General features: G+C 32.6%; 4 protein-coding genes across 4 annotated transcripts; 1 reads left to right on the top strand and 3 right to left on the bottom strand.

Annotated features, from left to right (window-relative positions):
* Window positions 1-6,064: 6,064 nt before the first annotated feature.
* Window positions 6,065-7,390, bottom strand: Psn (presenilin). Its single transcript, XM_040714819.2, has 2 exons — window positions 6,902-7,390; window positions 6,065-6,833 (listed from the first exon to the last, which is right to left on the bottom strand). Exons 1-2 carry the CDS (start codon window positions 7,308-7,310, stop codon window positions 6,073-6,075), a joined length of 1,170 nt encoding a protein of 389 aa, XP_040570753.1. The 5' UTR covers window positions 7,311-7,390; the 3' UTR covers window positions 6,065-6,072.
* A 4,352-nt stretch (window positions 7,391-11,742) lies between these two features.
* Calr (calreticulin) lies at window positions 11,743-13,378 on the bottom strand. The gene is made up of 3 exons (XM_040714035.2): window positions 13,219-13,378; window positions 12,059-13,161; window positions 11,743-11,991 (listed from the first exon to the last, which is right to left on the bottom strand). The coding sequence occupies exons 1-3, from the start codon at window positions 13,298-13,300 to the stop codon at window positions 11,974-11,976; spliced, it is 1,203 nt and encodes a 400-aa protein (XP_040569969.1). The 5' UTR covers window positions 13,301-13,378; the 3' UTR covers window positions 11,743-11,973.
* Window positions 13,379-14,424: 1,046 nt separating this feature from the next.
* LOC121119592 (uncharacterized) lies at window positions 14,425-15,691 on the bottom strand. Its single transcript, XM_040714293.2, has one exon. It carries the CDS (start codon window positions 15,689-15,691, stop codon window positions 14,747-14,749), a length of 945 nt encoding a protein of 314 aa, XP_040570227.1. The 3' UTR covers window positions 14,425-14,746.
* A 483-nt stretch (window positions 15,692-16,174) lies between these two features.
* Tsen54 (tRNA splicing endonuclease subunit 54) lies at window positions 16,175-20,307 on the top strand. Its single transcript, XM_040714291.2, has 2 exons — window positions 16,175-16,700; window positions 19,319-20,307. The coding sequence occupies exons 1-2, from the start codon at window positions 16,391-16,393 to the stop codon at window positions 20,137-20,139; spliced, it is 1,131 nt and encodes a 376-aa protein (XP_040570225.1). The 5' UTR covers window positions 16,175-16,390; the 3' UTR covers window positions 20,140-20,307.
* Window positions 20,308-27,532: the final 7,225 nt, after the last annotated feature.

The raw sequence follows: 27,532 nt of genomic DNA on the forward strand, positions 1-27,532 counted from the left end.
TTATATACTGTAAGTTTTCAAATCTATTGTGGGACACACCTAACGAAATATACACATTATTATTTTCTTGGTTTTATAAATATGTACAATGTATTCACTGCATGAATCATCATCAAATATATTTATTATTTTGTTCGGCAAAATGTCCGTCCTGCAGTGTGATCATTCGACGAACTGTTCGTCCGGCAAAGTGTCATAGAAGAAAATTTAAATATTTAATCTTGTTCAACAGTGTATCATGAAGAAATTAATTAAGATTAAATTCTTATATTTAAATAAAAATAAAGGTTGGGTGATACCAGTTTACTATTCTGTGCACTGGTATTCCGTTTATAAATGATACATGATGAAAATCGTATAAATTGACAATTTCAATAATGTTTTGGAGGATATCAGCTACGATCAGCTGTTACAAGGGAGGAAGGAAATGAACAAGGGCATTGGCAAGAATTACTCCGATGTCTATCCCCAATGCTACTTTGGGTCCAACAAAGACTTACAATTACAAATCTGTAACAAATCCTCAAGATTACTATTTTGCTTTTAAGAGCACACACGAATGTTCTTTCACCTATTAAATATAATTGAAGGAGTAGTAGAAAAGGGGGTTCACTACTCAGGATATAAACAAATGATGATGACTGCTGAGAAATAGAGAAATTGATTATTCAGATTACCAATTCCCCCAAAAAAATAAAAAAACGGGCCAGCTAAAAAATACACACGATTTAAAGCAACTCTACCAGGGTATCTACCTCAATGTATTGATGTAAAACGGTGCTTACATGACGTTCAGACTCGACGATTTCCATTATTTAGTCCACATTTTCGACAATTGGCCTTCCAGAGCGTGGTGCATCTTTGGCATCAAAATTTACAGGCACAGAATCGACGATACCAAAATTGCGCGTGATGGGCTGTTACAGTATCAGGACCGTAAAAATCCAAAGATAAACAATAAAACATGTCGTATTTTCTCTTAGCTGCTGTCCATCTTTGAAGCGCCCTCAAACAAACAATACTGACTCAAACAATCACCAAACTGTGTTACAACCCCCGACTTATATAATAACTGGATGCAACCCTATATAATAATGAGAAGACTCTCCCTTCAGCTGTCGGCAGCCATTTTATGCATTCCTAAGTTATTCATAGCTAAGCTTTAAAGTGAAATTGCAAATCATGTCTTTTGTTGCGTTTGGGTGCAAGAATAAATGTATTGCTCAGAGTGAATTTTCATTTCATCGATTTCCAAAGGATTCAGAGAGGTACCAGCAATGGGTAAAGAACCTCAAGTTGAAGAACTTTACTCCAAAGGAGCATTCAAGGATTTTTTTCCAAACATTTTAATTATGAGTGTGTGAAAAGAACTTTGGACGTTATAAGGTTAAGAGAAAACGCTGTGCCTACGATATTCAAAGCGTTTCCTCCTCCTCTTCAAGAATATGTAGCTAGAACCAATTTAAAGCGCAAGTCTCCCATGGAGAGACATTCCTTATCTCCTGATATTAGGTTCCTGAAAGCTCAAAATAATGTAGAGTTGGATCATTCATACTGTCTTTCATCAGCTCAAAACATCAAGAAGAAACTCCAATGACAAGGAGATATGATTTCCTATCGTTCATCGAGATCACAAAGTCCAGATAGAAAAAAAATAAGTTTGGTAAGAAGTTATCAACCTTAGTTGACGTAGTCAATGAATTGAAGTACAAGAGATGGATGTCAGAAGAAGCAATATCTATTCTTGAAACAATGTCAGACGTACCTAAAAATCTTTTGAAGAGGAGAAAACTAGGAAATAATGGAAGGGGAAGTCGTAGCAGTTACTCACCTGAGCTTTGAGCGTTCACTTTGACATTGTCATTTTACTCCACTAAAGCCTATAATTATATAAGGATGATAAGAAGTATGGCCTAGAGGGGAAAAATTTACTAATTAGTGACCATGACTACTTCGATGTGCCTCCTTTCGGTCCAAGCCTTTCTCAATTTAAAGAATGTGTTGTTGCTTATAAAGGTGGATATGTTATCAAATCAGTCTCCAAGCATTTAGTATGTCCTGAGTGCTTGGAATCTCTTTACAGCTATGTAACGGACAGTCGTAATTATTCTTTGAAAGCAAGAAAATCCAATGGTGGTCTTTTGCTTCCATCAAAAGAAGTAATAGAAATATGCAAAGAAACAGAGAAATGCCTTTTGAGACTAAAAATGCAAGGAATTCTAAAAAACAAGGCAACGTTCATTCAAAACGCTATAACCAGCTGAGTATTACAAAAATCGTAATAACAAGTCATAGATATTTAAGGATCTTGCACCGCACACTTTCGAATGTTCACCTTTAAATGACCACGTTCTAAAATAACAAAACAACATTATATTAGTTTACTCTAAAATTCGATTGTATCATGAAGTAAACAACATCTCGAAACAACTCAAACAGATCTTATCCGGAAGTCCCTTTCCTTTTTAAGAATCAGTGATTCAAAAGCTTTAAATATCCTCTATAAAAGTCATTAAAACAAAATTAGAATTATACTTAATAAAAACACTTATGATCAAAATGAAGTTTATATAGAATCTTTTCTAAATAGATATATTAATATACATAGATATAGATGTATACATAAAATGGCTACCGACAGCCGAAGGGCGAGTCTCCTTTTTATTATATAGGTTGAGCATTCAGTTATTATATAGGTTGGTGGTTACAACTTATTTTATTAAGAAATCCTATCTTTCTAACTTCATCTTGTGTAAACCAATCGCACTTATACAATGCGAGATACACATTACTATAGCCATATATTTGGAAAAATATTGTATTTATTATTACTACACCAATGTATTCCAATAATTTGTTTACGCAGAATGGATTTTAAGTGGATAACATTTAAGAGAATGTAGATTATTACTATTTTTGAAAAGTTCTTTTTTTTAAAAGAAAACTAATTATTTTTTATTTTTCTTCACTACGAATAATATCCATTATTGGTTTTTTATACTGATTTTCCAGAAAATATATCATTTGATTAATGATTTATTCCAAAATAGGTCATGAGCTATGGTTGCTAAGTCATTGTTATTGAACGCTCAAACGAGGCAGACCCAAGGAGAAAATAGACGCGTTTTCTTCAAAATTATGTTCTTGAGTTTGGTAAAAAGTATTAATCAATTTTATTTTGCTAATTTGTGGACTATATCACAAAAATTACATTTATTCACTTTTGATAGTAATATTCCTGTTAAGGAAAGGCCAAGTCTTCTAATGGCATTTATTAATAAATTGTTTCATTATTCCATATAATTGAGAGTAGGCTTTATGAAGGGTAATTTTGTAGATTTTAATTTAGGTGGGGTTTTTTAGCTTCCAAATAGCTATTTAGGCATATTTTGACAACAAAATGTCATTGTCCTAAAAAAAAAAAAGGTGAGCAAGACCATTTTATACGATTGCGTACCTTTTTTTAGTTTTATCTATATCACAGCTTCTATAGCGGGTAAATACTTTATCATGAAAACTTTATCATACATTTATATATAACAAACCTATTTAAATAAGTATTACAGCTTTGATAATTTTTGTGGCTAATCCTCCCCCCTCCCCTCTAAAAATATCAACAATATTGTATATATACAAGGTTTATTCGTGTGTAATCCCAATCTCCTAGAATTTTGATATTGACAATATTTGTCCGTCATTAACACTTTTTACATCATTAATATTAAACATAGCCCACTTCCTATAATTCCCATCCACACTAACATTAATCAAATGATCTAAGCAGTGTGTCCCATCCGTCTTTCCATCCAAGTAGAGCTCTAAATAACACCGAAGTTAACCATAAATGTTCCGCATTATTGTCACAATGTAATTTTAAGAAAAGGTAATGGAGTCATCTTTTTCTTCATTGGCTTCAGGTTCTTCTGCAGCTAACTAACCATAATTTTTCAGATTACCCAGTATCTCATCCTTAGTCAGAAATATTATGGGTTCGATTGCTTCACATGGTGATAAGGTTGTATCTCATAGTGTCTTCGTTGACTTCATTCACCTTATACAGTACAGGTATATTCATCACATCTCACAGATGGGTGGGTCGCTCGTTGGTAGTGGAGCTCAAATTGTCTCAATTCTTTAGAAGCATTATGATTATTCACAATCAAAGTATTTACCTCTTGTCTTGAAGTTAATGATTGCATTTTTTTAAGCAAGATATCAACCAAATCGTTGAATTGTTTATTCTTTTAGATACGTTTTTGTCCATTTAGTCTTTCTATAATCAAATGCCTTCATTAATGTCAAGGTACTATTCAGTTACTTCAGAGGTATAAGCATGAGGTCGTCTTTGCATCAACCTAAAATTAGCTAGGTATTTCTCACAGTTCAGTTTATTGGTTGACAGATGTTCCCGTTGCTTATCTGACAATTTATGAGTATGTGTAGCTCTTACATTATCATCTCTGTCTCCAAGTATTCCCTGCTACACTGTTGCCTCATCCCTTTTGCTCCATCTTTGTACATTGTATTCTTTAAGTGTTTCCATTGTACCTTCCTGTAAAATCTTTTAACCATTTTGGAAGATATTTCCGCAGTTCTGTTTGATTTGCAATTTTAACACATTTAAGGAATGGTATTGTAATGTTGTATGTGAAAATGGCGAGAGTCTCAAATGCTGATGTTATGAAATCGTTCTCCAGTTATATTCTGCGTGCATGAAAAAGAAGATTGTTTAAATTTGTCTTCCAGCAGCTCTTTGAAATATGGGAGGCAGTCATGTACAGCTCCAGACTGGTAACCAAGTAGAGTGAATCGCTTTTCTTTGTAGAAAATTAAAAAAAGTTTTTAGATAGCGTATTTACCCATAATAAAATCTGAGATACAAATAATACTGTATCACGAGTAAAAAAAAAAAAGGACGTGGTCGCGTAAAATCGGCTTCTAACCGTACTTAGAGGTAAATCCCATTTTTTTGTCATAATATGTCTAGAAGCTGAAAAACCCAGCCTAAAATAAAATTTTCCCTCATACAGCCCACTCATTATATATTGACTTTTATAAGAAAAATAATATTCCTTTGTATTCTTAAAATGACTAATTTTTAGAATGACATTTTCTAGTTTTTCTCAAATTACCTTTTTTTGGAAAATAAAATTTCTAAAGTATTTTTTCAATCGAGCGCGAGGCCTATTAGAAGTGCGGGACCAATTCTGCCACAGTGGCCTTATGCCGTCTCTGTGTTGACTCAATAATTGGGTATATTGAAGTAAGAACTTAATCTGTCGGTGTTGGATTGATAACAGTTCTAGAAAATCGATCATGGAATATTCAATATAACCAAGAAATTCTAGTTATTTGAGTATATGATTCTAAGAATAGAATTTGATGATCCACGTCATCCATCAATTCAATTTAAATCTTTAAAGCTCCGGCCGTGTATTGAAATATTGAAACGATGAAAATAAATATCTGAAAAGTTAGGGAAAGAAATCATCTATCCCTGAATCCATTGAATAAGCAAGATGTAATAGTTTTAATTGAAATTGGTTTATTAGTATAGGTGGGCATTCGCCAGGGGTGGGGAATTTTCCAGGATTCCTACAAATGTATCCTTCCCGCCTTTTCAATGTTGCAAATTTCGATCTAATTCTTTAAGATTATTCTTTTATTAATTAAAACATCAGTCCTAAAGAACCCCATAGAAAATAATTAAGGGATTTTGATAACAATCGTCTAAGCCTGATTTTGTATTTACAGATCACATATATATATATATAGTATAGTTAAAGAATTGTTATTTTGATTTTATTTGAGTGATTTCTGTAATATTTTATTAAATAAATTAAGTATGACATACGTCATTTCTTCGGATTTCTCTTGAAAAGATGTGACGTACTTATTGTAATACAGAAGGAATACTTTTCAAGATAAAATATCTAGATGCTTTAAAAAAAATATTGTTAGGTATATTACTAAATTTTTAGATACTAAATAGAAAAATTCACGCTATTTGGTTATGGGGTTTTGGTTTGACATTAAATTAAATGCGGATAATACACTGGAATGGTAAAGGTTTCATATGTATATTTGACGTGACGACATTTCATCCATGAAGGGAGTAATGATTTCCTTTGTTAAAAAGTAAAAGATGAGTCCAAATGTGATAGAAATGGGTAATGCCGGGAGTGCCTTTCGAAATATGGCAAGGAACATAAGGGTTAGACAAAGTCCTATTAAAATGGCTACAAAACAAGCTAAAGTCGTGTTCCAATCTCCATAGGAGGACGCTTTCCCCACCAAAATGGAGTAAAAAATAAAGTCTCCAAGACCAAGTTTGATGCCTCGATCCTCTTCTTCTTCCTCAACCGGAGGTTGTTGCTGTTGTTGTAAAGGAGGCGGGGAAAGTTCCTGACTCTGATTTTCTGCAGCCATTCTTTGATTATCTCTTCGTCTATTAGGTCGCTTAGGATCACTGGAGGAATCTGCCATTCCAATGACCGAATACATAATACCCGCAGAATAAATTAAAGATGGAAAAATGGGTTCATTCCGTTCCTGGGCTGTTTCGACAAGGATACGAAGAGGGCCGAATGGCGCTAAAACTGCAAATAAATCCCATAGAGAAATAACTGCCAATACTGCCCATGTCGTATAGTTTGGAAGATATTTGATGAAAAAGAGGGCTAGAAGAGCGGATATAAAAATTAAGTAGGATTGCTGAAGCAATAAGGGAGCTTTCCAATGAATGGACATCATTCCAACCACTCCAAAGTTCCACATGATAAAGGCTAAAGTGATGTAGTCCATAGGGAGATTGTAGGTCTTGAGAACTTCACCTAGAATGAGAATGAAGACAAATAGGAGTTTGAGTATGAATGGAAGGAGGGAATGAGGTGGGTTGTACCTAAGAAAATGTAAGAGAACAAGAAGAGAAGCATGAAGGAGGAGAGGAAGAGCCACCCATGGATGAGCCAAGAGCATTTATATTTGTAGGAAATTATAAGTATCACCGTCATCACTGCTATAACCGCCAAAAGGATTCCTGCATTAGCAAAAGCATTCCACGCAATCGTTCCAGGATTATCTGACAATTCATGAAAGGGAGTATAGACCAAGTAATTCCCATCTTCTTCCGTGTAGTACGTCACAGAAGAAATCGTCAAAACAACGACAGCCATACAGAGCGTCACTGGAGTAAAGAGCATAATCACATTCTTGGCTCCATGGTTCACCACAAACTCCTCTTCCTCCAACTCCTGCACCTCCCTTCTACGAGGATCACGGATTCGAACTTCTTCTCCTTCACTTGACATTCTTTTCTTAAAACTGAGTAAGAGGAATGAAAAGACTATAAATAACAGACTCCCACTTATTGATTAAACCAATATAAACTACTATGACGTCATTTTTGCTTTTCTTTCATTCTAGAGCTAGCTACAACTGTTGCTTAAATGGGCAACACTTTTAGCTAGAAATTCAGATAAAGCTAGCGTTTACCCAATCAGTTCTTATACTAGTATAAGAACTCATTGGTTTAGCCTACGTCAAGGACTATGTCTTGCTATATAATATATCAATGAGTTCCAATCGAAGAAAATAATATTTATATTTTCTTGGGTTCCAATCACCGACCTATGTTATTATATAGGTCAGCGGTTCTCAATCACGCAACCTGCCGTAGTGAAAAACATCATTTTTGATGATAAATTCCACTTGGTAAACTCTTATGAACAATTATAAAGCTATACTATTTGTCGTAGTTGTAATTTTCGCTCAAAATCCCTTGTTATTTTAAGCTCTTCCATTTTGGGATAATATTTGAAATCCTAAAACATTGTTTTTGAGCAAAAAACGATGGATTTACTTAATGTATACAACTCAAAATCAAAGCAGAAATATGAAAAAAAAAATTCTAAATTAAACTTAAAAAAATCAATGAACTAATTATTTAAACTATTGAATTTGCTCTTCAAAAATACAACTTCAGATCGGATCGGGTATGCACAAAATTATATAGTAAGCTTCATTCAGTACCTTGCACTGGCTTCATTCAAATAATATGAAGTATCAAGTACCATCTCCTTGAGTCTTATATCCTCATTTGATCTTTGAATAATAATGTAATTAATTCATAACGATGATTATTTGTATTTTAGAGATAACACCCTCATACATACTGTATCGATAACTCATATCCCCAATTCATCAGTTAAGAAGGATCAAAATAATGTAACTTTATTTAGTTACATTTAATTGAGCTAGGAGTTTGTAAAGTTGCATGTATTTACGAAACGATTTGAGTGGATTTGGAATATTTATTTATAAGTTTTATTTAACCTTTAATGTTGCATTCATAATGTAATTAATTCATAGGGATGAACAAAAATTTTATATTTGGTGCCGAAATATAACCATTTGGAAAAATCCTTCAAATTGTATTGATTTTCTACATTTCTATTCTTAAAAGGATCAAAATATTGTAATTTTTATTAACTAGGTGCATATAATTCCCATAAGTTAATAATTATGACTGATGATTGAGCCGGGAGTCAGAAAAGTCACATGTATTTTCTCTCAGAGTCGGTTTGGAACACAAAACATACGTATAGGAATATATAATTTGTAGTCACATAATTTTAAAATAGCTTCAAATTTGAATCATACTCTCGAAATTAAATTCAAATTCTCATTCTCTAAAATAATGAATAATCATAAGCAATTTACTTAAAATTACACACATCTAAGAATCAATTATTCATCATTTATAGATTGGAATAATATTTTGTGATTTTGGCTCTAAATCCAAACACTTGAATTATACGACACTTTATCCATTTGACTCATTGTGCAAATACATTTTACTTTATGAATTAATCACATTAGTATCCAAAGATCAATCAAAGAATAAAAATTTTAATTTCATATTTATTAATTATTTGAATGAAACTTACTACATAAAGATCTTGTACAAACCCAAACTGAAGTTATGAATTTAGTTTTGAAGAACACATCATCTGTTTAAATAATAAGTCTGATAATACTTTAAATATTTATGTTAGAAAACACTTTAATTCTGTCAGGCTAATATTTTTTGTTAAAGAACAAATTTTTGGGATTTCAAATATTATCCCAAAATGGAAGAGTTGCTTAAAATATCACGTCATGTTAATATAAAACAACAACAACGACAAACTATTACTCTTTTAAAGATCCAAGGAATCTAGTCTTCATTGAAATATTGCTTTAAGTTTACCAACATGAGTTTTTCATAAAAAAATGAAGTTTTTATCCTCAACAGGTTGCGTGATTAGAGCTTGGGCTCCTCCGGATAGTATTAGAAATTTCATTGATATCCTGATGAGTACAAGTTGCAACCAAAAAATGAGATGGTTAATTTTAAATGAAGGATTTATGGTACATCGAATGAGGATCATGTAGTAATATTCCATAGGCCATGGATGATCGATATATTAATTATCTTATTTTTGACTATTTAAATACAAATTACTAAAATATAAGTATTCTGAAGGAACCATAGAGATTTAAAGTACAGAGTGCTTACTCATTAGAATGACGATGACAATTTATTGAAGCTTTCAGCTCATGAACACCTAACAAGCATAATGATCAAATTATTCCATTATTATGTCAACATTAGCCTTTCAGTTATCAATAATATTTCTTAAAATCTTAATAAATTAATAATTAGTGATAAAATAACCTTCTAATTTTTACAAAAGGAGTTTGGTATTAGGTAAGTTTATCCTAATGGATATCATGGGAACTTGATGCATTCTTATTCTTTTATTCGTAGAGTTCAATGACTGTTTGGAAATAGCAAAATTGCAAATAGCTGAGGGTTTCTTATGGATCTGGAAAAGTGGTTTTAGGCACCAGACGGTGTAAATAAAAAAGGGAAGGGGTAGGGTAGATTATGGATCTAGGTCTGCTACTAAGCTTGTCCGGCCCTTACATATAATTAATAATATGATAACTATAATATTTTTTAAGCGAGGGTTTCCCTAACTTTACTTTGTCAAAGCTAAGGTACTCTTTATAAGAAACATGTGTACTATGTATGTGTAGACTGTGACAATGCACAATTATCTATATTCCTGCACCCCCCTATAGTCTCCTCTCATGGCACACACTTTGAAAACCATTGTCTCAAGCAAATTTAGTTTAGGGGGTCCCTGCAGGAACTTGAGGCACTACGTACTCTGCGTACAAGGTTGCTGCTGCCCTGTTTGAATAAAATATCATTCCCTGGGCCCTAATTTTCTAGCAGCGCCTCTTGTTTTTAGTACGTGTTACCAAAAAAAAAAAAAAAAGAATGGAGACCGGAACCGAGACCAATAGAATCTGAACGGCTACAACTTTAATAATGGCTCATTACTCTCCTCCTTCCCCTTCCCCCCATATGAAAAAACGGTACTGATGTCTTTGAGCAATGGATAATTTATTTATTTATAAGAACATTACATCAAGGAAATCTATAGTTATTATACCTTGCTATAGATATCCTTGACAACATAAATTAAACAAATTCCCCTTTACTAAGGAATAAACATGCCCTTCTACTGAAGAAATTATTCATCTTTCTCCATTGTCAATCTACTATCAAACTGCTGGGATTACTACAACAAATTTAATATACGTTTTAAGTCATGATTTATAAATTTTCTCAATTAATGCATTGTATTTGTGATGAAATTTACTTCTAATATTCTTAGAATAGCAGCTGTACATAATATTTCCTCGTGCAAAGATATAAATTTAACTATAACCTTTTAATAACACATTTTACGAAATAGCACGACCAAATACAGGTATATCGAATATATGAATATTTGTCTATATTAATTTACTTTTTGTCAGAAGATACTTCACGTCAATCATCATATTTCGTAATGTAAATTATTCACCTTTTGAAAATGTTATTGGGTTACTATTAAATATTTAATTATGTGAAGCGAAAAATAATCAATATTTACTCATAGAAAGTAAAATGAATGCACCCCGAACGACTCATTGAAAATATATCATTCACCTACTACTTTTAAAACTCAATTCAGTAGATCCAGGTTACTTAAAATAATTCACTCCCACACGAAAAAATATGTCTTTGAGATAGATAATATACCCACAAGTGAAAGTAGTTTCATAATAAAAATTAATTCTTAACTTATCCCATTGTAAGTAAAAAAACAAGTCACTATCCACGCGTCCATGTATTAACAAATAGAGAATTATATTACATGATTCAAATCCCTGACTTTATTCATTAAATACTTGATTAAAAAAATTAATGGCGTGATGGGTAACAACAAATGAAAGTTGTGTAATGTGAAGAAGAGTGAAGAGAACTAGAAAAATACATATAATTTTGCAAAAAGTGAGGTACTTTCGGTTACAATTCAGAGCTGATGAACCGATGTAGTATATATGTTGTTTTTTTAAGGAGATAAAAAATACTGATAATATAAATACCTTGAAAAATCTTACTTTTACATCACAGTGGGTTTACCGTGTACAGCATTTTAGAGGTTTCAGACGATAGTGTCAAGACCCATTATGCTCGAAATTGAAAATATTTAAAATATGTATAGCTTAATAATTTATAAAAAATCAAACATCAGAAAGTTTTCAGTACTATGAGGCCAGTAACGATCTAAGATCCATGTAAAAATATCATAAATATCTATGTACAATAATAATAATGATTCAACAAGACTTCAAACAAAGTAAAAAAACAAAAAGAACTATATTTGATGGAAATTAAAAAATATAAATAGCATTTCGGCATACAATTCAGTATTTATACCATAATAACACATTCAGTCAACCGATGACGATTCACCGCCGAAAAAAATCTCACTAGTTTCTGAATAAAACAAAACATTAAATAAAGTCTTTATAGGAAAGGTTTAGCTCGATAGTTGACGAAGATGAACTTCTTCCGAGACACAAAGTCGCTTATAATTCATCCTTGGTCTGCAAAACAAAAAAGAAACAAATAAGAACAAATCCACCAAAAAGAAATAAATAATATATACTCTACCTCTTTATCATCCTCATCTTCTTCAAGATCGTCAAGATCTTCATCATCCTCTTCGGGTTCTGAGCTCTTGGCCTCTTCGTCAGCCTTCTTCCTTTCTTCTTCATCTTGAGCATCTTTCATCGACTTTTCAGGTGCTTGAGTGGCTCCCCATGTTTCTTCTCCAACCTTCCTGGCGTGATCAACGTCGTCTGTGACGAGAACGTTATCAAAGATAGTACCAGACTTAACTTGCCAGAGATCGAAACCAATGGCACAGACTTCCTTGTATTTTCCTAGATCTTTGGCCTCTTCAGACTTGTATTCAGGGTTATCAATTTCAGGGTGGATCCATTTACCCTTGTATGCGGGGTTATCGATTTGTCTTGGTTTCCAATCTCCCTTATATTCAGGGTTGTCGATTTGAGAGGGTTCCCATTCTCCATCCATTTCATCGTCCCAATCTTCAGGCTTAGATGCTTCAGGGTCGGGGATGTGTTGTGGTTGATCCCAGTCAGCGGGCTTAGAGTCCTCTGGGTCATCAATCTTTTCTTTGTCATCCCAGTCCTCTGGCTTCTTAGCAGCAGGATCCTTGATTTCCTTGGGTGGGAGAAAGTCCCAGTCCTCCTCCAAGGAGCCAGATTCAACCTTAGCGTTATCAATGAGGACTTGATAAGTGCGGTCAGTGTTGAGGATCAGAGTGTACAAATGAGTGAAAGCGTCGTCCTTGCAACGGATGTCTTTCTTCACCAAGTGATTGGTTCCCTTATGGTTGAAGATGACATGAACCTTCTTGGTATCAGAGCCGCAAATGTCTGGGCCGAACATGATGTGGTAGGGAGAGTCTCCGTGCATGTCCTTTTGATCCAATGAACAGTCAAAGAGCTTCACATATCCACCACCACAGTCAATGTTCTGCTCGTGCTTCACCGTGAATTGAACAACCAAAGGCTTCTCCAAAGTAGAGGCAGGCTTGTCAAACTTCTTCGAGAGAGCGTAGAAACGAGCATCTTGGGAAGTTTGGATCCCAATGTCCAGCTTATCATCCCCGTAGAACTTTCCGGCTGAGAGAACGAATTTACCGGCCTCAGCACCCTTGTGTGTGGACTCCACCCATCCATCCAAATCTAGGAATAGAACATATCAATCCCTGAATGTAAAAACCCTTCCTCTTCATCACTTACCACCCTTGTCGAAGCGTTCCTCCAAGAAAACTTCGGCTTGAGAAAGTGCCACGAAGGCAAACAGAATTACCGCACACTTCATGTCCCAAGAAACAACGATTCACAACTGAATGAAAAGAATGTCCTCACTGTATTATTATGTTAATGTAACTCCCTTGTAGTCGCATTTCTATTGGTCCACGAACCGGACACACGGAGCATTTCTATTGGTCCATGTGGCAAATGCTTAACTCTTCTCGCCTAGCTTTTTTTACCCTATGTCTACACTATTTTGCCAAGTAATGAAGTCCCCTCCTCTATATAAAAAGGAATATAACTATCTTCATATTATCTTAGAATATGTCAATACACGGTATATTAAAAGAATAATACAGGTGTTCCTTTAAATACTGAACCCATATTAACGATTTCTTATTATTAGAGCTACTTTCTTTGAGCTTTGGGGTTTGTACTTTATAAATAATATTATGAGGGTAATGTCAGATTAAATACATATCCTCCATTCATTTGCAATGCTCTGAAATCTTCTTTATTATATGTATAAGAAATAATTCTTGTAATATTAATAACTTTCCAGTAGGAATTAATAACGAAATATGATCTTTTTTTAAACGTAGCGAAGACAATGACAAATTTCTTATTGTCTTTAATAATTTAGTACCTCTCTGAGTCTACGTTATTATGATTGTATTAGTTAGGTCTAAAGTTTTGATCGAAAAATATGGAAATATGAACTATTCGTTGGTCATTCTTCTAGCCGTTGCTATAGGTGAAGGAAAAAAGGAATGCAACGATATCAAATACAAATAAGTAAATGGTGTATTATAAAATAGGAGATTCCTAATAGAATGTATAAATTAATTATTCATTACTTTTAAGACTAAAAACTCTTTATAACTATCGATTATAGTAATTATTATATATCACCATTGTTATAAACCGTCAAATAGAAACATTTGTAAAAAGCCACGTCGACTAACAGAAAGGAAGTATTCCTCATGTTTCAATTGGAGTTAATGATAGCAGAACAATATTAGGTAAATATAGTAGGGTTTGCTACGTAAAGGATTAGAAAAATGGAGATCTCAGAGATAACATCTGCAGTGATGATACATTAATAATATATCTATTGCAAGGCCATAGGACAGTTATAATTAAACAAGAATAAGTATCAACAACAAGCACCTAGAATAAAATTTGATTAAATTTCTGACGACTGGTAAGAAGGTATATTTCTATAATATATGTATCCAAATTTACATTTAGGCTTTAGAATCAAATATAATTGACAAGACGTATAAAACAATGACAGTATCAATGCGTCAATTGTTGCTTGAAATAATGAATTTGTAGGCAAACCAAGTCTGTGATCCTGCCTTACAACTTCTCGCAAAAACAGGGACAACTTTTGTATTAGATTTGTCGAGGAAGTTATGAGACATGTAAATATAATAATCACACGTGTACAATATATTTTTGAATAGAGTTTTTGTGTATGAACAATTTACAGGGGTGGATCACGAATAGCTCATTGTTTATGAAGGGCTCCGAATGCTGGAATTGTCTTTGCAGTTTGAGTAGCAGTAGCGGATGCACTCACTAATATAGGAGCGGGTCTAACGATTTGAGGTAATGCTGTGGTAGTAGGTACTTGATTCCATTTGGTTTTTCTTTTTACGACATTAGCTGCAGCCGCAACGGCTGCCTCCGTAGCTTCCCTCTGTTGTCGCTTAAAGATGGCCTCTGCTGTCTCTTTCTTGTGTTTGGCAATTTTGTCACGTCTCTCGATCTCAATCTTTTGTACTTTAGCAAGTTCCTCATAGTATGATTCCTTGCCAAATAAATGTCCGTCGTAGAGATCTTTGGGCAAATTCGTTCCGTGCTCATCGATTTCACAGTACTCAATGAGTTTTTCATAAATACTAGGATTTCGAAAGTTCTTTTTTTGCTGAATAATGGAGTTGATGTCATAGCCGCTTTGAGTCTTGCGCATCATTAGCTTTGTGATTTTCTCTTGTAATGAAGGATCGCATTCCCCTAGAGGCTCTGGGGGCAATTGTACTCCATCTGTCCATGCTTCCACAGTGATTCCAGAAGAGTTCTGCTCCCCTCCATTCTTCTCTTCCTCTATCTTGTCCTCTTCATCATTCTGAGGAGATTCCAGATCCATGGGTACTGGCGCTACATTGTCCTCTTCTAATGGGTTGCAGACATCCTCTTCGTCACCTTCACCTTCCTTCTCCTCATCTACACTCCCTTCCATCCCCATCTTCCCATTCTCTTCATCATCCAGATCCTCGTCTTCATCGTTATATGACACGAGTTTCGAGATTTTTCGTGTAGGGGTCGATTTATTCGAAACGCTTTCAGATCCGGGGGTTTCTTTGGTAGTCAAAGGCTCAATAGGTGGAGGAGGATCTGTGTCTTCATCCTCGGAATCCGTGTAATTGGCAGTAAGAGAAGCTAGACTCATTCTCTTCCGTCGACTTCTAAAGTAATTCGGGTATTACTTATTAATAATTATATTTTTAATTTTGTCAATCAAAATATTAATATTATTGTCGTGAATTCAGATGAAATTTAAGATTTTCCATTGAGCATAAATAAAAGGGGTTGCGTGACTCAAAAGAAGAACAACAATTAACAAAGCTGCTAGGACCACCCCCTAATACAATAACTTATTATGATCAATTCTTCCCACCTCATCATGGCATGTTTTTCTTCAACATAGAATTCACTCCAAACACTTAAAAAAAACAACAACTATTTTTACTTTTAAAGAAATAAGATATGCGATTTATGTAGCTAAACACGGAGTCCTCTTTCTCAAGTCTTATTTCTTGTACAAATTTTCAAACTCTAAAAATGTAATTAAAGCCAGTGTTCAATTAAAAAGTCTCGTTATACAAGAGAAATAAGTGACATGTTGTTAGAGTGATCTTGATATTCAGATAAAGGTATATAAAACCCAAGTAAAATTATAAGATAATGCTTTAAGGAATGAGTAATCGATTAGTTCTTAGGTATAGAGATTCATGTGTGAACGTACCCTAACTTACTATGTTTATTTTTATCCCCCCTCTTCGGTATTTCTTGTGACGTCATACATATACGTCAGAGTACAACACCAATAAAAATAAAATATTAAATACTATCTTCAATCATCGATCAGATGTTGGATCCCCACAAGCTCATTGAGGAACATTATTCCAAAACGGTCGTTCCGATTCTTCAGGACGGTTACAAGTTGCAATCTCCATCAAACTCTCAAGAAGAAAAGGAAAGAGTGGATCAAAATAGAGCTCTATTATGGAAGCAGATTTCCTCACCTCGAATTACTTATCAATCTCAATTATCTCTTGGGCATCTTTTGGAATCTCAAATATGCGTAGATAGGCCAGTTGGAAGGATATGGTCTGTATTTGGGACTGGAGGATCCATGGGGTTAACCTTGAAGAATGAAGAGGCTTTATATTTGACGGGTAAATGATTATGTCAATCAGTAATCACTTATCAGAGTTGTAATTGCTCTTCCAAGTTGTATAACAATCAATCCCCCTTTTCATTAATATTAAGAAAAATAGTGAACTCATAGATGTCAGAATGGGACCAACAAATAAAAGGACTTCAATCTTAACACTGTCAAAAATATATCCTTCCGATGCCTAGTTGCATTATATGTGGGACCCTAAAATGTGTTAAACATATATTATTACAACGTTATACATCTTATTTTCATAATGTAGATACAAATGATTAATTAACTATTACAATGGAAATAATATCCTATTTTTCTTATACTTTTCTCGTCCATAATCGTCAAAATATTAATTAAAATTGTACAAATTTAGACATTTTTTGGGGATTTTTAGTATCTATTACTTTGATTATATTTTAATATCGCTACTTATTATAGGCATAAATTAGTATTCAATGCAGGTATGAAATCTTTTTGTTCTCTTAAAGTCATTTGATGGAGTTTAATAAAGATTTATTAGAAATTTGTACCTTTTATGTATTAAAAATATGAACAATGATTAAAAAATATGTCCTTTCATTATTTTTCCTAATAATAAATTGCAAAATGCTTTATCAGCATCATCAAATCTTTTAGTAAAAACAAAGTAACCTAGTGGCACATTCACTGTTATTGACAGACAAATGCTCCGGGTACTGCCGCTAGTATTTAATAATACGAAGTATCAAAGAAAAGGTTATTATATTCCTAAATACTGATTGTTGTATCGTTTCTTTTCTTGTGCTCTGGTAAACTGAATGACTTTAGTCATATGCTAATGATGGCATTACACAGTCTTCAAACTAACAATATACCTATATTATCAAGGGTATTTTAAACAATATAAATGACTAAATATACCAAAAGGGTGCGCATGATCATGTTATTATAGTAGCATAACTCAACGTCGTAATTAATTTTAATATTTAGAGTCCATCATTGTTATGATACAGGATATTAGGGAACATCTTATTTGCTATTTAGATCCTAGATCTACCATTTAATTGAGATACAGTAGAACCTAGTTTAGGCGTTAACGCTGAATAGAGATATTCGTTTATAGTTGGTATTTATTAAAGTCCCGAATTAGTTATAATAGAGTGTAAAAGTAGAGCCCCACTTAAGCTGGATCTCAAAAGACCGATAAAATCCATTTATTATAAAATAAATTTGCCTGGTTGAATTAGTTATATATATGTCTTTTATAACTAATTTGGGACTTATTAAATTCACATTATAAACGAAAGTCCGTTTGAAGCGTTTCCGCCTTTGTTGGGTTATATTGTAATTAATTCAATACAGCGGATTTCTGTTATAGTGAGAAAATTCTTTTAATCTCTTGAGATTTGACTTATGCGGGTTCTATATGTATTTATATACGTTTATCGAATTCCCCAAACTGCTCGATTGAGTTGTTGTTTTTTTGCATGTACAAAGTAGTAGATGTAAATCCCACATACTTGTAAAATATTTAACTAATACGATTTTTACAAAATATTCCTATTGAATTAAATGTTCAATTTTACAAAGATAAAACAAAATTATATAGATTTATCTTATTACTGGATCGCAATCATTAGTAGACACACAATAAAGATAACTTTTCCACTAGCTTTACTTAATTTTCAAATATACAATTGATCTTCAATTGAGATCCGTATTGTTTCATTTTCAATGGGTTAATGACTGCATAATAATAATATCCATATCCTTACAATAAATCTTAATTACCCTAAATACTTGGTATGTGCTGAAAGTTGTCTATGTAGACACATTTGACTATGTGGTTATGATTACTCTATGTTACTCCAATTTTAAAAGATAAAATGGTGAATTATTTGCCACTACTTGCAATAATTGATTAATTTAATTATGAAAATGTTATAAAAATTGGCTCAAACAGCTATATAGAACTATTGTAACATTAATCACGTCAGTCGCGCAATAAATAAATTAGAATGAGAAAGTATGTTTAAAGAATAGAAGGAAATTTTTACAAGACAATGTTAATCGATCAATTGTTTAGATTGAATGTGTTGGAGCTCATATATACCTGGTCAAATCCTGATCGACACTTCTATATCCCGAGGTCGTCTCTGACTCTTTAATTATCAATATGTTTTTTTCATTGGAGTAATCGAGTAGATAAATTCATAGTATTGCCGCATTAATCATCATCAAATATATTTTTATTTTTTTGCAAAGTGTCGTAGAACCTAATTAACATATTATAAAATAACCGCATAATTAAAAAGTTGACGAATCAGTAACCATCGTTTAATTAATTTGTAATATTTATTGAAATTAAGAGTTTCAATATATATTTATAAGTTTATTCATTTTCCAATAGTTTTAGTAGATTTTTGTTTATAAATATGAATACTATACATTAAAATGGAAAATTAATCGAAAAGATTGTTGAATCCATTTACTCATATGACTCTCATTACTCATACCTCTAGTTATATTTTTTTTAAATCACACGGTCTTATTAATAATATATTTGACCATTTTAAGTTACTTATTCAATTTATATATGTATGAGTATTTCATTGATTTATTCGTTTTAATTAATTATTTCAGAAAACCATCAACTTCAATTATCGCAGAAGGATGTTCCACTCTCTGTACAACAAGCTTACTCTCTATTTATCAATAATAAATGTTCTTTCAATGAGTATCAAGTTTATTCAAATCTTAACCGGCTTGGGTTTCGACTAACTCGATGTGATAAAAAATCAGAGCCGCCTTCAAAAAATAGTCGTAAACGCTCTCTTCCATTTATTCCGACCTGCTCTCCACAAATAAAATTACCACGATTAAAATCAAAGGGATTAAACATAGAACTAAGGCCTGAGCTACTGCCTCCAAATACTAAACTATCTGAACCTATTAAAGCAGTCGCGATACCAGACTTGGAACCACTTCATTCTAATTACAGAGGACTATATCAGGTAACGGATTTTAATACTCCGTATAGAAAGAAAGTTCCTTTGAGTGTCAAGTCTAGTGAATATGATATTAAGAGTGGCGAAGTACCTTTTTCTTATGGGAAAGTAAAACCACTTCTCCGACCCGAAGATAGAACAAGTCTCGGAGATATTTACAAAAGACTTGATATTTTTAGCTCTTCGAAAGAAGATATGGAGAACAGTGTGGTGAATGATGAAGCCATTTTCAATGTATATGCTCCAAATACTAAATTCAAGAAGAAATCACCTGGAAATCCAGATTATAGGATAGCAATACGTTCAAGTGAATTGGATATCCCATTAGATATGAATTCTTTATGTTCATCCCAAGAAAATACAAATTTAATTCAAGCAGTTGTCACACCCAATGGATCACTCTCCTTCTTCCAATTTTCGAGGATAAATTTGCCCACTGATCTCAGAATGGAATGATTTAGAAATATTATCGATTTAATATATTATCTCAAATATGACTATATAATACCCATGCATTCCTTTCAGATTAATTTTTATTAAATGAAAAGCCGATTGGAAGCCAAAATTAAGTTGATTAGTCTTTTCGTCGTAAGTTTCAAAATAAAAATAAAACCTTTGTTTAAATCTAAAGTTATATTTTTTACCTAAATCAGGTCGATCCCTCTGTGATAATTTTGGATAAAAAGTATATAAAATGCCCGACTCCGACTCTTCAGTGTTTTGAATGTCCCCGACTCCTGCACACAATTTTTGAATAATATATTTTATTGCTTATATAATTACGATTGAGTCATTTGAGTCTAGAGGCTATAAATATAGATCCAATTTATAATAGCTATAGGTAGTTATTAGTTATATATAGTAAATAACTGTGCCAGCTATAAAGAACATATTCGGAATATAAGATATTTAACACGAGGAACATCAAATTAAATGGATCAAAGTCTATCTATAGCTAATAAGTTTCTAAACATAATTTATGTACTCGTAAACGAGGAGCAACAATACAAACAACCTCTCACTGCAACTTTACTCTGATGGCATTGACTATTCGCAAGACTAAGTAATTAACTTAGTTCATTCACTAGTCATACTAGTTATTAGAATGGCTAGTGGTTATGCTTTATTTAACATAATAATTTATACTTTAGATATGTTCGGGAATTGTGATTGTATAAACAATAGAGCACGTTTGAAATTTGTGAAGTAAACTTATAAATGATTTACCTTTCAAGTTTCATAAATTAATAGTACTTAATACCTATAACTTATAACCATTTAGGAAAAAACTTTACGAACACTTAATGTAAGCCTTGGATCATAAATGAGTTTTATTTACATAAATTATAATCATTTTTGTAGCCGGAGTTGGAGCCGCTACAAATTTTCCTACTCCGATTCCACTCAAAAAAGGTACAGAGTCCGACTCCGCAGCCATAGGCCTCATACTGTCCACTGCTTTTAATAGACTCTTCTATATCCATAATTAACATCAAATCCATTGATTTACATAATATTTACTGTCTATGAATTGAACAAAGACAATGGGCGAGAATTAATTTTTCTTAGTTAACCATCCTATAAATGATTTCATAAGGTAAAATAAATATTTTTGTTGAATCTTATAATCGATCATTGAGAGGTAGTAATCAATTCTTTTCCCCTCATCTACGGTTTTATGTGAAAGAGTTGACTTTTTATCTTCATAATACAATTAAAAACCTTGGGTCTATTCAGTTTTTCTGTTCATCCGTTCCATTTTGAAAAAAATCCGTTCTTTCATTTTTTTGTTTTAATTTAGTTGCCAACAAAAAAACTTTTCCTTTTTACCTACGCAATTTTTTATTCAAGTCTCAAAATTTGCCTAGTGAATTCATGGAGGTTGCGAAGATATTTATAGTTGTAGTGTTGTATTGGTCCTTATTTATTCCATGGTCCAGTCCAGTCTTAGAACTGTCAGTGCTAAAATTGATTAAACCAAGAAGAAATAAAGTTGAGTTAATGTAGGGCGTTGAAAGATTTGTTTCCATTAATCGTGCAATTTTTTTCTCAAGTACACAAAAATGAACGGAAAGTATGAACAGGCTCATTTTCCAATCAATATCCAAGCCTGAACTACACGAAACGTTTAATTTTTGTTATGAAATGAATGTAGTTCATATTGTGAAAAAAATAGGATAATAATAACTTATAAAACAATGAATTGAGGCACAACAGATGTACTCACCTCAATACTTTGTCAGTGAATTGAATCTACAAATATCAAATGTAAACCTGTTCTTGACATATTTCATCAGTTACAACACCTGTGTCGTTTTATTCTCTCAAAATCTGGTCCCATCAGCATGTCTATATTTTTGTTATTTGAAACAAATTATCTCCACAAGTTAGTTTTAGAATCCATTGAACAAAGCTATTCAAAAATTATGATATAAATACTTGTTTTATTCAACTATGAAATTTTATTATTAATATGTTAAATTCCTTATATGGAAACTGACGAAATGGTATAATAATATATAAGGAATTATCTTTTCATGGGTATTATGAAACTGATGTTACTTATAACAAAGTGCGCAGTGTATACCCAAATCGTATTCCTAGCTATGCAAAGTACCCCTTGGTGAAGTTTGCAGAGGGGACCAGGCCGATCTTAGCTAATAAAGAGTCTTACGAGAAGCAGATTGTACGGGAACCAAATCACAATCTGTCTAGGGATTATAACTGAGGGCAGGACTGTGTTTAGCTTTAAATCTGCATGGCTCTTTTCTTTCTTTCCTTTTTTAAAATTTGAATTTAATTTCGAATCATATTTTCGCTCAAAAAAAACTAATTTAGTTCAACTATTTGGGTTAATTGATTTTTTAATACATTTTTTGATGACTTTAAGAAAAGATGTTTGTTGATGACTTTGATAGCCTCACGGAGTGCTAGACGATGCACTGAAGAGCCCAAATTGGGAGTCACTGCTCTAGAAGAAGACTACTCAGCAATTATGAGTAAAAACATGTCAATGCACCGTTTTTGTATGTGTCATTTTATTTTGTGGGTATATAATAATTATAAATTCTCAAAAAGTAGTGTGGCCATGGTTCCCTGTTGTGAGGTCTCTAAAGGATGCAGTTATATAAGTTCCAAGAGCACGTTTACTTAAATCTACCATCACCACTTTCTCTTTCTAATTATTCTTCCTTCTTTTTTTCTCTCTCTCTTTCTACACCAAAAACTTTTTTTCCCTAGACTCAACTAGATATTAAATTTACTGGAAGGGTACATATAATTTCTCTTATGCACCACAGTAAAGTGTACACTTATCAGGGAATTCCTTGAAGGATAATGTTTTTTTTTGTTTTTTTTAAATATGCTTGTTAATACTGATTTATTGTCTTATAAAGATGAGTTAATTATGATGGATCCCTTTTTTCAAATGACTTCTTCCTTAATTATGGGGTTAGTAATGATATAATACAATAGTGAAGCTTAGCGTATCTAAATTGATTTAAAATGCATTTCAATAATTTATGTATTATCCTAATTCAATGAAAATGGAGATACATGTATGAATTTACTTAACTGTATATATGTGGTTCGTCAACAATAGAACAATTTGAACAAAAATCAAGAAAATCCCAATTTTTTTTTTACTTCAGGGGTGTCCACTTGGTTTTTGAATTTTTTTTCACAAGTTGAAAATATTAAAATTAAAAAAAATATATAAAAAATAAAAAAAAAATATATAAAAAATTAAAAAAATAAAAAAAATAAAAAAAATTCAAAAATTAAATTTTCTAGTGAAATGGAAAAATACATTTTTTTAGGGGGGTGAGGGCTTCATAGATATATTTGAACCAATTATAGCTTTTGTATTCAAATTAGTGGAATGAGGTTAAATACCCAAAAACTGAAACTAAAGTTTAGAACCTTTATTTACATTAGCTCCCATATTGCCTTTCGATTAAAATCAATCATTTTTTCATTCTTTTATTCTGACAACAATTTTAGGTCAAATTTGCGACGCTGTAAACATGCCAGTTTCGGAATCCCTCGGAATTTGCACAGAATTTTCAAATGACCCTCGTAAATACAACCAAGGGACACTTCATTTACATCATCAATTAATATAGCCGCCTTTTGCCATAATGAACGTAACTTTGCACAACAGTTCTTTGCAAAGCTAGGGTCTAGGTTGACTCAACCAGTGATATGATGGCTTTCAGTTGGTCCTTTGCTGTGTATCGGACTCCCAAAAGCTTCCCCTTCAGGTAGCCAAAACAATCAAATTACATGGGGAACATCCGGAGCTGTGGGGAGGACAAGATTCTTACTTTTCAAGCTTGTTGACGAAGATTTTGCCCACTTTACTCGATCCAAAGGCTTCAAAGCCTAACAATTAGTTATGTTGTAGGCGTTAAGGCTTAAGTTTGTTACCAAGAAGTGCATGGATGTCTGGCTACTGTCAAATGTACGAGTAAGCCCGTTGACGGTCAGCTTGCCTCGTTTGCTCTGGACCATGTTGGAGTTTATGGTGTGCCTCTCGCGGTCACCCGGTTCATACTAGAGCGGTTGCAGTGCATCACTTTTTTGAGATCTCTGATGCTGATTTTCCACGCGCGGATAGCTCCAGAATTGCATCTCTGCCTTTTTCCATGCTTTTGGTTCTTCTATCCAATCAAAACCTTAGAGTAATGTTAAACACTAAGAGATTGTTTAATTTCTGTCGAAAAATTCAAATTACTCCCTTCCATATTTTTGTTTTGTTTTATACACTTTACTTTGAGTTTGGATTTTCCATATTTTATAATATTTTAGGTGAAAATTATCGTTTAAAATCCCATTAAGTTTTTTCAGGGTATCAGCTAACAAGACATTAAGTTCTTCCTATAGGTATTGTTGGATGTAAAATAATAACCATTACGTGTCCCTCTATCAAGTCAAAACATGATATTTTCTAAATTTTTAAACAGTAAGAGAAAGTCGAAATTCAAATTACACCGCGGCATCATTTTGTTGAGATATAAACTTTGGATTGAGCTAGGATTTTTCACATTTAATAATATTTATCATATTTTTAACAAATCTAAAATTAAAAACACATAAATTATATTATCCGGATGGATTTTGACGATTTATTGAAATACATTTATGTCCATTGAACATCCATATATGTACTTATAATTTAAATTTACGAAATATGGATACAAAAATGATAAAAAGAACATTAATTTATCCAAAGAAAAGTGGTTTTAATGGGCTGTAAATATTTTAACGTCTCTTCTTTCCAAGAAAATATATTTATTTCATTGTTACTGCCTACCATAAAAAAACAATTAAATACCCATTTTGATTCAATTAACGAGTCGATAAAAATGATAATTTTTTCATTTTAATAATGAAAGAAGCCTCAATTGAAATACTCTCAGTCAACTTCGATATGTTTGCTCGGACATGTCCCCTTTTTACACTCGGTACGGACCGTCTAGGGACTTTTTTTTATAAATTCATCTCTTCGTCTTGATTTTTATAAGTTAAGTCGATTATAAGTCCAGGGCGTCTGCAATAATTTTTGCTTTTTTACTAGAAAATGTAATATTAAAAAAAAAAAATCATCAAATTTAATAATTTAATTTTTTATAAATAGCTATTGATTTTTGAAATTTTTCTCAAAAAATTAATTTTTTTTTTTTGCAACTAGGGATTTTAGTATTTTTTTCTAAAAATTTTGATATTTAAAATTTTTTTCCAAAAAGTTAAATTTTTTATGATAGCTGTGGGTTTTTGTCAGCTACTCGGTTGCAAGTATATTTATAGGTAACAATATTTCATGGTACACTCTATATTATATTTACACATTTAAAATACCTAGGGGATTGAGACGACATATTCGCAATACACAACGAATTTTATCGTACCGGCTACAGTATAAGTATCATTACTTTGCGATACTTTTTCGGCTAAAAGCATAAAGTAGAAATGTCGTTTAAAGTAGTTGACGATGGTGTAAGGAAATTTTTTGCATGCAGAGAAGGGCAGAAATTTGATTAACTTATTTATGAAATAAAATTTACATTCTTCCTTTTTTATAAGAAAAATTTTGTTTATCGTGGGGTTGGGTCAAAAATTGAAGAGATTACGTCATCGGTGAAACAATTTATATATGAATAGAGTTGACATTTTTATAAAGAAAAAAGATTTTATTTTCTTGTGATATAAGCTTTACTTTTAGCTTATATTTATAATTCACAGAAAATTAATTTTTTTCGGAAAAAAATTGAAAAATTAAATTTCAAAATATAAAATTTTTTTGCAGAAATTTTTAAAAAAGCCATAGCTATTTCCAAAAAATTAAATTTAATGTAATTTTTCAAAAAAATTACATTAAGTTTACTTGTTAAAAGCAAAACTTCGTTATTTTTTTTTGGGGGGACCCTCCAACCGACCCCCTATGTGGATGCCCCTGAACTGTATCCTCTTTTTTTGGAAATCGAAATACGGTCACCCCATGATACGTATCTTTGCACACTATATATGTTTGTAATTTGACACTTTTAATATGACCACTCAACATGGTTCACAAGTCCCGTTCAGAAAGTGATGTGTGGCTAATAAAGCATTAAAATATCAAATCCTGATTGCAAGTCAATCTCTTGTAACTTTGCACATCAAAGCCTAAAGCTACATAACATATATGCATACATATGTTATATTTATAATTCATAGTTCTTGTCCAATCCGAGTTATATACAAATACAAGTAGATAGAAGATAACAAAGTGAGATTAAAACTGTAAAAAGTTTGTGCCAAGCTACTTCTACTACTTTGATAAGATAATTTTATCATGTGTGGGAAGAGTTCCTCCTTATTGACAATTACGTCAGAGGAAATAAAAGATAATTAGAGGGGTGAGGGGGATTTACCTTCGAGATGAGAGGTCGCATGTGTATTCTTTTTTTTATGACCCAGCAAAAAGCTTATATGAAGCAGTATCAATGCAATTCAAATCAATTTTGAAATAGTTTCAAATATAGAGGGTTGATCTTATCTAGTGATACACAATTTATTATTTTCAATCCAGAATAGCATTGCTACAAAATCAAGGAGGAGGACAATAATACATAAGAACAGTGCAATCTGGGACGCTGGGAAAGAGCAGAGAATGATCTAAATTTTCTCATGGCCAACAAAAATTCGGGGAAAGTTTTCCTCTTTTCTGATTATTTTTTTCACTGTGAATTAGCAGAGTAGCTGCTAATTCAAAATCGAACATCCAGAAAATGTCTTAGCTTCAAAACAAAATCCTGCAGGAATCCTGGTTTTGGGCGTTGTAGCGTCTGCACTCACATTTTATGGAAAGGAAGGAACAGCTCAATGTAGACGCTTACATCGAACTTCTGGATAAGAAAAGGGTACCTTGGGCCAGCAAAATGTTTTTGTTTTCACTCAATACGGAGCTCCATGTCATCAGGCCACCAAGACAAAGTCCTTCCTGATTGACAACCATTTGGACTTTTGGGACCTCAACATGTGGCCACCCTCCTTTCTAGCCCCAAACCCCTTGGACTACTCTATCTAGGTGCATCTGGAGGAAATTGTATTTTCTAGTCCTTACAGGAATGTCCAGTATCTAGAGGCTTACAGCAAGAAGGATTTAGGCCTCGTGTTATTTATTAGAGATGAGGGTTCACATGTCGAATAAAAGCTGATTTTGTTAAATAAATGTCCTCACAAAATCTCTGGTGTAAATTTTAATATTGAAAAAAAGAGAAAAGTGTACCATTAGATAAGATCAACCCTGACCTGTCAAACTTGGTCTAAGACTCACCCGATTTAAGAGTGTCATAGTGCTAAGCGG

The sequence above is a fragment of the Lepeophtheirus salmonis genome, chromosome 6 (genome assembly GCF_016086655.4).
Source record: "Lepeophtheirus salmonis chromosome 6, UVic_Lsal_1.4, whole genome shotgun sequence".
NCBI classification, from domain to species: Eukaryota; Metazoa; Arthropoda; class Copepoda; order Siphonostomatoida; family Caligidae; genus Lepeophtheirus; species Lepeophtheirus salmonis.

Bases quoted from the DNA above. Each gene is read 5' to 3' on its own strand.
- Psn (XM_040714819.2), bottom strand. From the start codon at position 7,310: ATGTCAAGTGAAGGAGAAGAAGTTCGAATCCGTGATCCTCGTAGAAGG. The intron at 6,834-6,901 runs GTACAACCCACC...TTCTCATTCTAG, and splicing joins GTTCTCTTACATTTTCTTAG to GTGAAGTTCTCAAGACCTAC.
- Calr (XM_040714035.2), bottom strand. From the start codon at position 13,300: ATGAAGTGTGCGGTAATTCTGTTTGCCTTCGTGGCACTTTCTCAAGCC. The intron at 13,162-13,218 runs GTAAGTGATGAA...TTCTATTCCTAG, and splicing joins GGAACGCTTCGACAAGGGTG to ATTTGGATGGATGGGTGGAG.
- LOC121119592 (XM_040714293.2), bottom strand. From the start codon at position 15,691: ATGAGTCTAGCTTCTCTTACTGCCAATTACACGGATTCCGAGGATGAA.
- Tsen54 (XM_040714291.2), top strand. From the start codon at position 16,391: ATGTTGGATCCCCACAAGCTCATTGAGGAACATTATTCCAAAACGGTC. The intron at 16,701-19,318 runs GTAAATGATTAT...TAATTATTTCAG, and splicing joins AGAGGCTTTATATTTGACGG to AAAACCATCAACTTCAATTA.